The sequence below is a fragment of the Egretta garzetta genome, unplaced genomic scaffold (assembly GCF_000687185.1).
Source record: "Egretta garzetta isolate BGI_Z169 unplaced genomic scaffold, ASM68718v1 scaffold250, whole genome shotgun sequence".
Lineage (NCBI taxonomy): Eukaryota > Metazoa > Chordata > Aves > Pelecaniformes > Ardeidae > Egretta > Egretta garzetta.
In genome coordinates this window covers 1,227,030-1,241,874 of record NW_009258294.1, presented here as the reverse complement: position 1 = coordinate 1,241,874, position 14,845 = coordinate 1,227,030, and the positions used below count along the sequence as shown (strand labels likewise).

At 37.5% G+C, this 14,845-nt stretch overlaps 1 protein-coding gene across 1 annotated transcript in view; it reads left to right on the top strand.

The window, feature by feature from the left end:
- The window catches only part of PTPRD (protein tyrosine phosphatase receptor type D), a 230,607-nt gene extending 218,483 nt beyond the window's left edge, over nt 1-12,124 (top strand). Inside the window, exons 29-31 of the mRNA XM_035893633.1 lie at nt 3,784-3,938; nt 9,555-9,690; nt 12,056-12,124. Of these exons, the coding sequence (XP_035749526.1) occupies nt 3,784-3,938; nt 9,555-9,690; nt 12,056-12,124 (360 nt within the window). The remainder of the gene's footprint in view (nt 1-3,783; nt 3,939-9,554; nt 9,691-12,055) is intronic.
- The last annotated feature ends 2,721 nt before the right edge of the window (nt 12,125-14,845 follow it).

Genomic DNA, 14,845 nt, shown 5'->3' with positions numbered 1-14,845 from the left:
CTGTAGAATACTATTTGTTCAAGCAAAATAGCAGGATATACTGTCCAGGAATAACAGGGTTATTGCCAGTCAGCATCCAAGATGTTAGACTTTCTCATAGTTAGCTAGACTGCTGCTTTTAATGTTAGCTTCAAGTAAAATTAGGTACTACTGGCAATTGGCTAGTCAGTATTGTCACTAACCAAGTCAGCATATGAACATTTGAATTTGGCAAATGAGACTTACATTTGTGTTTTTGAAAAGAAACTGTAGACACACTGGATCTGGTTTTTATTCTATTTGAAATCTAGTAAGGATCACATGGCTCATAGCTTCTCTAACCTATTTGTGCTTAACAAGTGGAGAAGAACTGGCTCCTAACATCAGTCTTTAACCATACCTGTAACCATAGACAGTCAAAGCCAATTTCACTACAATTGTCCTGATAGTTTGTATAGATCATCTATGAAAAATACGTTCAATCTCAACCTGGAAGAGGTCTTATGTGACATAGTTCGCCAAACTCAGATCACAAAATAACAGTGATAACAAAAAGCCCAGATGTAGTTGAAGTTAAGTGTCTGCAAACTGTATATTTTTCCAAAAAGTTCTTTGAAGAGTTTATAATTAACTAGTGTATTTATGAAAGTCTGTTTTCTTATAGCTAGAAACCAGTAAAAACTCTGAAAGGGTCAAATAACTTAATTTGCCAGAAATATTTTTTTGGACCTGGTATTAATACACCTCTTTTAAAAAGTGCCAAGCATATGTACTCACACTTTGGCAGTTCTGTTGTGACATTTTACTATCACATATCATTGCTTCTCAAATTTTAAATATCTCTTTACTTTTATGGTCCAAATCTGTTAAACAACACACTGGCAAGCTCACAGGGCCATCTTAAATTTTCTAGATGTGCTGGGAAACTAGCTCCTTCCAAATTCGCTGGAAACAGTGGGGTACTGCTTACCAAAATGTATGTTATGTTTTCCAGTAGTTAAACTTATATTGCTGTCACACCCAGTAATTAAGACCATCTAACTAAATTGTTCTATTCAAAGAAGAGTAAATGCTGCAGCGGTTGTAACCAGCCTCTCTCCCTCTTATTTCCAAACACATCTGTAATGTTAGAATACAATCTGTGTTCTGGCAGAGCCAAGCCGGCCAATTATTCCCCAGGGACAAGAAAAGAAGCACACTGCCTTTGTAGGTGTCAGCAGCGAGTGTCTGGTGTGGAACTCCCTGTTATTTCTGAAACTGAGCTGTGAATTGTTGTAAGGTGAAATTGACCTCTGTAATTGTTTCAATCTGCTGCTTCTGACTGCTTTATACTCACCTTCTCTGTAAACTCCAGAGGTCAATATGTTAGGGCAGTCTCATTTAAGGCTAAACTATTAGTGATGGCTGTGAAGAGTATTATAAATTCTACAGCCTCATCAAAAGACAATTGAATATCCCCTGCGAAGAGCAACAAGACATCCAAATGGTCAGCCAATCAATAGGATGGCACATTAAAAGTCCTCTGCTCCACATAGGGATCTGAAAGTTTGTAATTTGACAATTCACCATGCAAACTGTCACAATATTTGAAAGTAAAGATTTCACTAAAATTTGATATTTGTATTCAGACTGCTATTGGCAAGTGTCTCATTAAAATAAAGCATCACTGTTTATAATGTCAGTAGCGGAGGGAACTGTAAGAAATTGCAGATTAGTTCCCAATGTGCTTTAATGCTAGTCTAACATGAGATTAACTAACTTTACTTCTCTGCTCATTAAATAGCATTAAGTAACAGAAGGTATTGCCATTAAAACTAAATCAGGACAGTTTTTTACAGACTTGCACTGGATTATTGAGTCGTTGCGATCATGAAATATACCAGTACAGTTGATTCAGACACACTTGAAAAACAAATATTTACCATCAAATCTATTTTGCACATAGAAATTTGTTGTATTTCCAATGGCAGGCTAGACTTAAGTAAAGAAGCATCTTTCTTACCTTTTTTACCCCTAAAAAGTTAGTTATTCTAGCATAATTCCTATCAGGATCAGAAATTCCTGAAAATCTTCCATCTCTGTAACCAACATGTTGCAAGTGAGTCAGACTTAAGGTTTTCTTTCTTTACTTCAGAAGAATAAGAGATTATTTTGGAGGGAAAAAAACTATTGTTTTGTCTTCTTGATTAATGAATGTCATGTGCCTCAGGCTATCTGAAGGATGCAATTTCATTATGTCTTCCTGGGGAAAATGGAATCATAGAGACCATTATGAGAGAAGTCTGCATTAACAAAAAGCCATTTTGATCAGAAATATTTAGTTCTTTGTGTTGATGCCCACAAGGAATAAAATTGAGTAAGTTTTCAGAATTTTTTTTTTTTGAGTGAGCAAAAACATTCCACAGAAATAGACTACTAAAACGTCACTGTCATCTAGTGGGAATATAAGAGATAGTAAGTCAAAATGTACGTGTGTCCTCTCATGGAGCAGTAGCTGGCACACACACCCATTTTCTGTTTTCCTTATTCATCTGAGACATGGGAGGCAAAACCCCACAGTACCAGAGGAAACATAAAAGCAAAGTATTGGTTCTTCCTTTGGTTATTTTTAAAATCACTTATGTTTCATTTCAAAGGTCTGTAATAGCTGAGTGCTTGTGGTAGAGGGAAAAAAAAATATTGTTCTTGCCTCCAGCATAAATTGTTGCTTTTTGAGGGGATCTATAATCATTTCAATCTTTCATGAGTTTCACTTAGTATAAGAACATTTTGAAGACATGGCAGGGTGGGTGCTTAGGAAACATGTCCAGAGGCACTAGTTCACATCAGTAGCTCATGTGCCCATGCTTTTAACGTCCATGCTTTCAAACATTTCAGCTGTGCAGATTGACAGTGTCAAAATCATCAAGAACGTTTGAAAATTGAGAACAAATTTACTTCATCCATTTGTGTTGTATTCTTTCTATTTGTGTGTTCTGATTGTTTAGACATTAAATAGGCATACATCAGAAGTTGGTGTTTAATACTTCCAGTGGCTTCATTATTAAAACAACCATGTTGCAGTGTTCTGCAGTTTTAAACAATCCTGTTAGTATTCCTAACCAAAGGGAATAAACAGCTTAAGCCATTCAGCTGCCTTGTTTTCAGAGAGGAAGCCCTTCTTAATTTTTGACTGACTCCAAGTTGTTAATGAAATCATGATGATTAAATGGAATTTTATGGTTTTTTAACCAACTGGCTTGTGTTGACCCATCCTCTTCCAGGCAAATGTCCATGTCATAGAAAGCACCATACTATTAAAGACATCATCTGCAAAGAGGGCAATGACTAAAGGAGTCTTATCAGTGAAGATATTCCTGCCGTGCAGTAGATAAGCATATCTAGGAAGTGAAGAGTCAGATTGGATGGCCTTATTCTACCAGTTCTGTATTTAAAGGAATTTGCAGTCCGCAGGATTCAAATCATAACTTACAAAAAAAACCCCCATATAACCTGGTGAGACTGTTATGTCTTTAGCCTCAGACACACATTTTACGCAGGCAGAATGTCAGACAACTCTTCTGTCCGATACAGAAGGGAATTCTATGCAATCTATGCAGTTAATGAAACTGCACTCCTGAGCCAATGTGTCCAAAAGCACCAGCCAGTACTGTGATTGAAAGAGTCTTCATAAACATGATCTTAGCCATTCCCCACGTCCTCTCAATGTCCTTGTTTTGTGGTTGTCTTTCTGGTTGTTGGCTGACTGACTTCCAGGCTCTGGAACATGCTTTTGGAATACATTATCTGTGTCTTTTGTTAAAGGATGGCCAGTCCCGAACAGTGAGGCAGTTCCAGTTCACTGACTGGCCAGAACAAGGAGTGCCAAAGTCTGGAGAAGGATTTATTGACTTCATAGGCCAAGTGCATAAAACAAAAGAGCAGTTTGGTCAGGATGGACCGATTTCTGTTCATTGCAGGTAAGTAAATAAAGTCTCAAAACAACTCACATGGAGATTTGGTTTTTTCTAAAGTTGATTGCTGATTTCATAGGTGAACTATCGGAGAATGTAATCAAATAGAAGATGTGAAAAGGAACACATAGGACTGCTTTACGAACGGGAACTGTTCTGTGATATCCCATTTACACAGAAAAGGTTCTTCTGAAATATGTGGTTGCACGTGATTTTCTCTTCACTTGAAAACGTCTCTAATGCAGTGTAAAAACAATCTGGTCAATGCTACGCACAGCAGTGTCACAGGCTGCTATATTGGTATTTTTTTTCCACCAGTAACTAAAAGTGAAGCTGTTACATTGGTGGGAATTACTATCAGTAAACAAGCTTGTTACATCTCAGTAGCACATTAGTAGCAATCAAGATGAGACAAAAATGGTAACTATCTCAAGAAAGGAAATGGAATAGAAAGTGGTGGTTAGAAACTTTGTCAAAAAATCATTGAGGTTTGGATTGGTGAGTTCTAACTTCAGAATGTAATGCCCATTTTTGATGTGATGACTTCCCTCAATTCTTTTAGAATTGATATGCAGATGAAAACAGCTTGCAGGGTGTGTCGGAGTAATCCAGGGTGGGTTTTTTTAATATTACTGTATTTTTTATTTATTTTCTCTACGGTATTCTAGAGACTATAGCAGATGGCCAAAAATAATATCTTTATCTTTTATCTTTTATTTAATAAATTGTTTTCTGTAAATTCCATTAGGATTTTAGATACTCATTTCTGCAACAGTAAATTATTTTTTGGTAGATGAAATGTTATTATTTATATAACAAAGATGCAAAATACTGATACAGGTTCCAAGTCCTTCCTGCAAGCCAAGTAATGCCCCAATATTAGCACAAAGACAAAATGAATAAGCAAATGAATGTACAGAGGGAGAGAGGTTCTTGTCCTTCCAAAGCCAGGAGCAACCAGAATTTACTAGAAAACCAGTGTGTTTTAACAGAGTTCCTTATGCTCTGCTAATCTGAAAGACTGACAAAATAAATGTATTGAACTATTTCAATCCTACTTTTTTTGTGTGCCTAAAATTTTTGTGGCCTGCTAAGGAGAACAGCATAGCAGAACAGTGGTTGGGGTCCATTTGGTAAGGGAAAATGAAGAACAATCATGATAAGAACAAGCCTTATTCTTCCTGACATTAATGAGTTTTGAGAGCAGAGGAAAAATAAGCAATGTTTATGCCTTTATGCAGACGTACGTAAGAAAGCAAAGCGATGGTATTCTTCTATATAGTTTGTACCATGCAAACTTGTCCGCTTGTGACTACAGTGAAATACTGCTTGCAGTAGGTTATGCACCACTTCCAAATGGGTGTGATCTTTCATGCTGAAATTATGCAGATTTCTACCATTGACTTTGGTAGAAACGAAGTCAAATCCAGTATAATTCATCATGGTTTGGACTTTAATGTCTTACCATCATTATAACGACGATTTACAGATCGGTAGTGATAATCATCATTATCAATGTCAGTCAACTTACATGAATAGGAAATGTCCCTAGCAAATTAGTAAGTTTACCTGTTTCTTTCAGGAAGCAGAAGATCCTGGGTACCTGCACTTTCCCAGTCTTTGTGGAATTATTGTAATAATGCCTCCAGTTAGTACCATTATGAGTTTTTAAGGATATCTTCTTATACAGAGAAATTCTGCAAATGACAGTCTTCCCTAGTGCCACTTCCCTGTGGTTTCCTTCCTACTCTATGCATTTTTCACAAGTTTGCTTTCTCTATTAAACAGTAAAGCCCTGCCACCCACAATTTTAAAATATTCTCCTCTGGCATTTTTACAAATAGATCAGTGTGTTACAATTTAAAAATTTCTAATCTCATCAGGCAGTTAATTAAAAAGTAGTTAAAAGAGCAAAGGGCTGTTCACCTTGAAGCAAAATTTTTACTTCAACCAATTTTAAGTATTTATAGTCTTGTTATTCCAGCTTTTAACTGGAGAGTAAGGAAGACCACCCTTTCCCAGTATGCATTCAAGTTGTATTTTTAAGAACAAACTCTTCTCTCTTACAAAACATCAATACTACTTCATGGCTCATTAAAGCATCCTAACTTTGGTTTCTAACTGTTTAAACTTTGGTGAATCATATGACTTCATGAAGTAGTGACTTCACCATTTACTAAATTCAGGATTCTTTAAAACCTATGTTGCAGTGCTTCATTAAATGTCGTGGTAGAACTCAGTTTGCTCTTTGGCTTGTGCTGAAAGAAATTATCTGATCATTAAAATGCTACTAGTGGACTGCCTTCACTCTTCAGAAACCCTAAGCATCTTCTAATTGGAATCGGTAAAATGTTAAAATATGCTTGCCACTCTTAGGGGAACAGGGTCAGGTTCCTAAAGACTAACAAAATATTGCACTTGATAGCTCGTTAAGATTTGAAAGCATTGAGATCTTCCCATCTTGTCTGTCTTCCTCATTAAGTAGCTTCTCCAGATAACTTTTTTATTTCTTAAGAACACGCAAGAACAAATTAATTCCCTCCGTTTGCTGAATTGAAAGAGTTCGGAGTAGTTTTTTTAAAGTAATAAAGAGTTAACTAATGTGTGAGGCTAGAATTCTTCACATGTGTTTAGAAAATCATACTTTTTTTCTTGGATATTTTTAAATGGTGGAGCAGGAGCAGGAACAAAGAGAACAGAAAATGGTAATCTGCCTTCATGCTGCTAGTCACTTTCTGGGCTATTTGGTTTAGATCACATTGTCATCAGCTCTATAAAGTCCAAGCAGGTTCCAATGCTGTTTTTCCAGGATGTTTTCAGCAGGTTCCTTAAATGTTAGCTTTCTAATTTACCTCAGTCAGGGAAAGAAGACCTCACATTCCAGTTGGTCTAGATGTCCAGCACTGTTGTCATCACATATAGGTAAACCAGCACTGAGAACACAATATTTTGTCAAGTTGTGTCTCCATTGCCCTTTGGCTTTAGCTCTCCAAAGGCACACAGTTCATGCAAAATTGCTAAATATAATCGCATACACATAGTAGCCCTAGAAGTACACTGATCTAGACCAAACACTAAAATACCATCATACAATTTGGACATGCAATTTCCACACTAGCCTGGTGAATTCCCTGGATCTCTGTCACAAACTCTATCGATGTTTGGAGTTCTTCAGTCTTTCCCTGCTGTTCATGTTCTTCCATTCCCTGTCAGGTGAATAGGTGTCATAAATCTCCAGCTTCCCAAGTCTAGGAGAAAACCTTGGGAAATTATTAACATCAACAGTGAGATGATGGGGTGCTTAATTTCCACCTACACAAGTTCAGACCTGGAAAATCTTTTTTTTTTCTATGTAGTCACCTGTCTCTTTGTCCAAGAGTCATCTTCATGAATAAGTGTTTTTTTAATTTTAGTAACTGACAACTATCGGATATATTGGTTACAGGAATGTCTATCACTTCTTGGGGATTTTAGCTAATAACAGAAAACCAAAGCAGAACAGAGAGCAAAGAAGAAGAAGACATTTCACACTAATGTAGACAGACATGGTATATGCATATCAGTATTGCAAAGCTAAAGATCTGGACTGCCAGACTTGAATAAAAGCTGTGTCTTAAGGTTTTTGTGTATCTGTTCTTTAAATTGTAGTGTACATGAATGATTTGGCTGATGTAGTTGCCAAGCCACTCTCCATGATAATTAAAAAGTCATGACAGTCAGGTGAAGTCCCTTGTGACTGGAAAAAGAGAAACATTGCACCCATTTTTAAAAAGAGTGGAAAGGAGGACCCTGGCAACTACCAGCCTGTGAGCCTCACCTCTGTGCCTGGGAAGATCATGAAACAGGTCCTTCTAGAAGCTATGCTAAGGCACATGGGGGACAGGGAGGTGATTTGAGACAGCCAGCATGACTTCACCAAGGGCAAGTCCTGCCTAACCAACCTAATTGCCTTCTATGGTGGAGTGACTACATCAGTGGACAAGGGAGGAGCTATGGATGTCATCTATCTAGACTTCTGTAAGGCCTTTGACACGGTTCCCCACTACATCCTTCTCTCTAAACTGGAGAGGTACAGATTTGATGGGTGGACTCGTCAGTGGATGAGGAATTGGTTGGGTGGTCTCATCCAGAGGGTAGTGGTCAGGGTATCAATGTCCAGGTGGAGCTTGATTACAAGTGGTGTCCCTCAGGGGTTCATATTGGGACCAGTACTGTTTAATACCTTCATCAATTACATAGACAGAGGGATTGAGTGAAATTCTCAGCAAGTCTGCAGACAACGCCAAGCTGAGTGGTGTGGTTGACAAGCTTGAGGGATGGGATGTCATCCAGAGGGATCTGGACAAGCTTAAGAAGTGGTCCCATGTAAATCTCATGAGGTTCAACAAGGTCCTGCAGCTGGGTCGGAGCAACCCCCCAGTATCAATACAGGCTGGGGGATGAAGGGATTGAGAGCAGCCCTACAGAGAAGGACTTGGGCTACTGGTGGATTATAAACTGGACATGAGCCAACAGTGTGTGCTCACAGCCCAGAAGGCCAACTGTACCCTGGGCTGCATAATAAGCATGGCCAGCAGGTGGAGGGAGGTGATTGTGCCCCTCTACTCTGCTCTGGTGAGACCCCACCTGGAGCACTGCATCCAGATCTGGAGGCCTCAGAACGGGAAAGACATGGACCTGTTGGTCCAGAGGAGGGCCACAAAAACGATCAGAGGGATGGAACACCTTTCTGATGAGGAAAGGCTGAGAGAGTTGGGGTTGTTCAGCCTGGAGAAGAGAAGGCTCTGGGGAGACCTTATTAAGGCCTTTCAAGACTTAAAGGGGGCTTATAAGAAAGATGGGGAAAACCTTTTTAGCAGGGCCTGTTGTGATAGCACAAGGGGTAATGGTTTTAAACTAAAAGAGAGTAGATTCAGATTAGCTATAAAGAAGACATTTTTTAGAATGAGTGTGGTCAAACACTGGAACAGGTTGACCAGAGAGGCAGTAGATGCCCCATCCCTGGAAACATTCAAGGCCAGATTGGACGGGCCCCTGAGCAACCTGATCAAGTTAAAGATGTCCCTGCTCATTGCAGAGGGTTTGGGCTAGATGACCTCTAAAGGTCCCTCCAACCCAAACTATTCTATGATTCTATGAATTTCAATATTAATTGAAAATCCACTGTCTCTAACTCAAAGCAGAAGGTAAATTAACACACTGAAGATGTGCAAAACAGGACATATATGTGAACAAGCTAAGGTAAAGGAAGCAGTAAAATATATTTTGGCATCTTTTTCTCTTGTCAATTCCAGCATAAGTCATTGGCAACAAATGTTCTCATTTTCCTTCAACATGCACTGATTACTGTATGTCTGGATGAACAAACCAAGTCACTTTGCAATGAGGACTGGAGAGTCAAGAAGTACTTAGTAGCATGCGAAGTTTGCTTCAGCGCAATTATTCTTCTGAATGCAGTGTGGTATTTTGCTGCAGAATTTTGCTTAGTGAGCCTTTCCCCATATAGAAATCTGTACACATATGGCATGTTGTAACCACAGATAATTTGCCAGCCAATTCTTTCAGCATTAACTGTCAGTTAACATTCCTTTTTTACTTTCCTTTTTTTCTTTATTGCAACAGTGCGGGTGTTGGAAGGACTGGAGTATTCATAACCCTGAGCATTGTGTTAGAAAGAATGAGATATGAAGGTGTTGTAGATATCTTCCAGACTGTCAAAATGTTAAGGACACAGCGGCCAGCCATGGTACAGACAGAGGTGAGCAAAACAGTATCCATATACAATGGTGATGGAAAAGAAGGGGTATTTCCACAGCCAAAAACCGCACAGATAGAGACTGTATAAAATGTGCTTACATTTATATCTTAAGTCATATAGTGACTATATGACTACAGTGTAAAATCTGCCATAAAGGTACTGCAAGGACTATTTCCTGTTACAGCAGTAGATGCTGCAGGCTGGGGAAGAAAAAAGTCATCTCAGTAGTGAATCCTAAATTATGGTAGTTGAGGAAAACCATTTTCTAAGAAACATCATCTATTCTTATTTGAACCTTTGTTTCCTGATAGAAATGTGTGGTAATAAAGAAAGAGGCAATGGTTCTGCAAGTGGATCCACCAATTTTTTTTTGCTTTGGGACCAAAGTATTGTTCATGGCTTCAGACTGACACTGCATTATTTTCATGGGTTTTTTGACTTTGTGTCACCAAGCAAGTGGCTGTTTGGCCTGAAAATCGTAATGGTAAATTCAGCATTCAGGAAAACTGTAGTGTAAATAATTTCTGTGCTAGCAAGAGTGCCATAGAGAAATAAGGAAAGGGATAAGAACTATTAGCTGATTTCCTGGGCCAGGATGCTTGGAACTGTGCCACATCATAAAGAAGACTTAAACATTTTCAATTGTGCTTAATTTCTACTTAAATTTCTGACTAGGAAATTTGACTAAGCCAGAGCCAATGGGTTTAGAGAACAAAGCAAAACGGCAAGAAAAGAGAAACATTTTAGGTCATACATTTATTTAATATAATTTGATTGACCCTGGCCTTTAAATTACAGTCTGTGAAATTTAAAATGGTTCCCAGAGTTTGCTATTTTCCAGAAAAAAAATAAACTTTTTCAATAAAAGATGGGTAGTCTTATTTTTAAGAAGACAACTTCATAAAAACTTATAAGAAAAATAAATATACTTATTTTTAATCTTATCAGTTAGCCAAGTAAATCACTGTGACCAAACTGAAAAGTTAATTCAATTTCTTTTCCATTACCATCATTCTTCTGGATAAGCAAAATGAAAAATGACTGCTTCCTGCCATTTTGGTTCCAATAATTACACTACACAGAAAAACTACACTTCTTGGAGCCTACCTAAAAAATACAGAGTTCAGCTATGCAATGTATTCTCCTCCCTCCTACTTTATTTCTGTATGCTACTATTCAGCCCCACTGCTGAAATTAGACTTGTATACTAACTTTTTCAGGATTCTGTGGAAAACATATCTCTCATTCAGTAGTATAAACTGCCAGGAAATCTAATCATTATTCAATAAAGCACTTGAACTCCATGTGGACCACACATACACTTACAATTTACACATATGGCTAATGCATTCTCCCACTGTTCCAGCAGGAAGCAGAAAAGAACCGTTAGTGCTCATACCACTACACTGAAGCAAATATCTGATGAGTTTCCTGGTCTCCAAAAGAGTTTTAGTTGTGACCTTAACAATTATAACCCATGTGGGGTTACCACCTAGCACTATCAGATAAATAAGCGGACCTTCTTGATGCTTTGGATGACTTTCTGAAGCAATTCCTTTTCTTTTTTAACATTTAAATGCTGAGTGGCAGTTGCAAATGAGTACACAGATGTGCCATTTTAGTGTAAGGGTGCAATATTACGTAAATGTGCAAAAGGACTGTTGCGTGGGGGTGAGAATAACATGGAATGCCAAGTGTTGGATTCACCAGAGGTATAAGCAAATCTCTCTCCACACTGAACTTTTCTCTGCTTCCAGGTGTAGGTTGAAATGCAATCTGTTTCATCTTAATAAGGTGCTTCTAGCTGCATATTTCTCTCTTAGGCCTTTCTTTTGCCACAGGCTAAGATGCCTTCACATCTTCATCAAAGCCTTTATTACTGAAAGGCTGGGATTCTCATAACATGGTTTTTAATCTGGTGGTTTTCCATACAGCATTCCATATTAAGGTTGTGATGGATTTTGTCACTTAGTGTGTTGTATTTGAGTTAATTGGATATTTTGCTACTTACTTTCACACACATGGAGGGAAAGCGTCTTAGCATGCTTCCATAAGAAGAAAAGTTATGCCGATGTTATATCAATTGAGAATAACAAACGGTCAGTGGGTGGGTATATAGTCTCTGCACAAAAAGGAGCTGCATTCTGTGGAAAATGTTATTGCACTAAATGAGTGTCGATCTTCATCTATTGTAAATCAGACTGGTTTTCTGTTGATGTCAGCAAGAGAATATTGCTGAACTGCAGATGCCTCTGTGGTACATTTGTCTGTAGTCACAAAGTATTCACTCTTAATTGAAAGAAAATAGAAACCAGCCAACAAGCTGGCTTTTTGATGCTTTTGTTTTCTATCTTTCTTTCTCCAGGATCAATACCAGTTCTGCTATCGAGCCGCACTGGAATATCTGGGCAGCTTTGATCACTATGCAACATAAAAACCCATCGTGGATTTTTATTGCAGGCCCTTTAAGATCCAGAGAGCCGCTTCTGAGCCATACGATGTGCTTTAGAAGTACTTCTTAACTCTTAGCTAAGGAGCGATTTTTGGGGATATATAAAATAAAACAAACAAACAAACAAAAATAATGGGGATATATAAAACAAAAACAACAACAACAAAACCCTATTCCATGTGGACCAAGAATTCACAGTTTAATAACCTAACCATAATTAAAGAATCCTGACACTGAGGCGTCTGAAGGATCTCATTTACAGATACCTCAAGGGTTCGGCGTTGGTTGAAGTTAAAGGGAAGAGGAAATTAATCAGAATCATCATCTTGTTCAGGATTGCATGCTTTTGCAAAGAGGAATTTTGAGAGAACTGCAGTTCAGTGCAAGATGTTTGTTAAAAGGTTGGGTCCTGGCTTCTCAAACAAAGCGGACTCTTTACTTCAACATCTCCCCTTCCCATCATACGGCTCATCATAACACTTTAGGGAAAATGTGGGAATGTTTAAAAAGAAAGTTCTTGATTTAGTTTTTTAGTATTGTAAAGATACTGCTGACCTGTGCTTCATTTTTAACTGTGTAAACTTTTTCCTTTTTTTAACAAGAGTTTATCATTCAATGAAGTGAATTAAAGAAAAGGTTGCATAACTGTTAATCTTTTTGTTTAAAAACTGTAGATTTTTTTAAGCTGTAGAACTGTTATCTGTAATATCGTGCTGTAGAAATGTTAAATAATTTGAAAATTTGCACATTTTTGTGCAGTCCTATATTTATCTACAGTACCACAGTCTTGTTAGATATTACTTTTAGAGTTTTGTTTGTTTTATTTTTCTTTAAGAAAGTATTCATTGTAATCAGTTAAATCAAAATGGGGCTTTTTGGTTTCTTTTGGAATCAACAGGGAGGCGCAAAGTATAAAGATGCTGCTAACACACACATGCACACATATGCACATGCACACCCACACCCTCTCTCTTTCTATATATGTAAGTATATGTATGTATTACTGTCTACCCTTGTCTAACTCTCTGTGTAGTTACAGAGATACAGATAGGTAGATATTCACACACATACACATAACCATATAGATTCCTTCCATACCTGGATGTATCAAAACATTGGGAAAGTTTTTCAGCATACTACAATTATATTAAACTACTACTTGATCATTTCTGCCTTTCCAAGGTCCATAAACTTCTGTTTCAAAGGGAAGTGAGGAATGCACATCATTGATATTTGAACATCATCTCTATCCCAAATAATATTTCTATCCACATTGCCACTTGAACACACACACACGTGCGCACGCACACATGCACACACATGTACACATGTGCACACATATGCACACACATGCACACATGCACACAGAGTATGTGATTTAGGCTTCCAGTGAAGTTCAATATTTGTAACACTATAGTGCAATAAGAAACCATATTATTAAATGTAGGAGGTGTGCATGTGGGAAAGGTCAGTGCATATCCCTTTAGGAGGGGAGAATGTTGTAATATACTAGGTATTAAGATGTTTTAAAATTGTATTAAATAGTATACTGTCTATAGTGTGCGCTATATAATTTACATTTATCGTATCTAACAGGGCAAAGCCAAACACACATTGCTCTGTGAAATCAAACGTTTTGTGGCATACAGCATTGTTTTGGGATGCTGGGTTTTATTTTAATTTTACATTTAGAGTGCCTTATATTTGATGCCTATTTTGAATAGCATTTCTTTAAGTTAGCCTTCATTTGTATTTAGTTCAATTTGTCCATATCTTTGTTATTCTTTTCAAACGTTTTAATACATGTATCAGACAATTTAAAAAAATATGCATTTCCAGTTTCTAATCAAGTATGGATGGTAATAAATGATAACCCAAAACATGTAGGTAGTCAAGGCCCTTTATCTTTCCATATTTCCAATAGCAGACCAGCCCACAAATTAAAAATCTGTTTCTCGTTGGCTTTTGAAACCCACTGTCACTGGTTATAGTGTTATCATTGCAGAGATGTAGCAGTAGACTAGCAGTAGTTGATATCAGCAATGCTCATGCATCCCATTTTTTTTTTTTTTTAAATTTTTATTTTTGGGCCAAGTCCTGCTCATTCACTTGTGTCAACCGATCGCTAAAGCCCAACCATTGCTTTTCAGTGGGATGGTTCAGGTAAGGCTAGCAAGACTGAGCCCACAGGATATATTTGAGAATGTCACTAGATTTTCTTTCAGGTAACAAAGAAAATTCTGTAAACAGCACAAAGTACTTTTTGAGACTTTTAATAGGATTCCATTTACATTGACCCTGGCTTCCATCATGCCTTCTGCCATTGTCAGTACATGAGTATCAAAGGAATTCTTTCTTCGGGTTTCAAATAGGAGCATTGGTATGGCTTGTCAATGTGACTTCAACTATTTTTCTTCTTCTTCCACTTTTCCCACTACTAGCAGAAAGAAAAATATGAAAGACCAAACTCTAGCAGGCATTGTATTTGAGCACTTTTGTAAAGAAAAAAAAAAAAACACAAAAAAATTTCAAAAATATAAATATATATATATGGAATAGAAGTATTATAGGAGGCTACCTCAGAATGAGATTCTATAACTTACATCTGAACCAGAGAAGAATGTGCACTATGTTTCTTTTTCTTCTTCTTTCTTGATTTGTATTTTAAAATAATTATTGAAGTGCCAGGTTATGTGGTGTGGT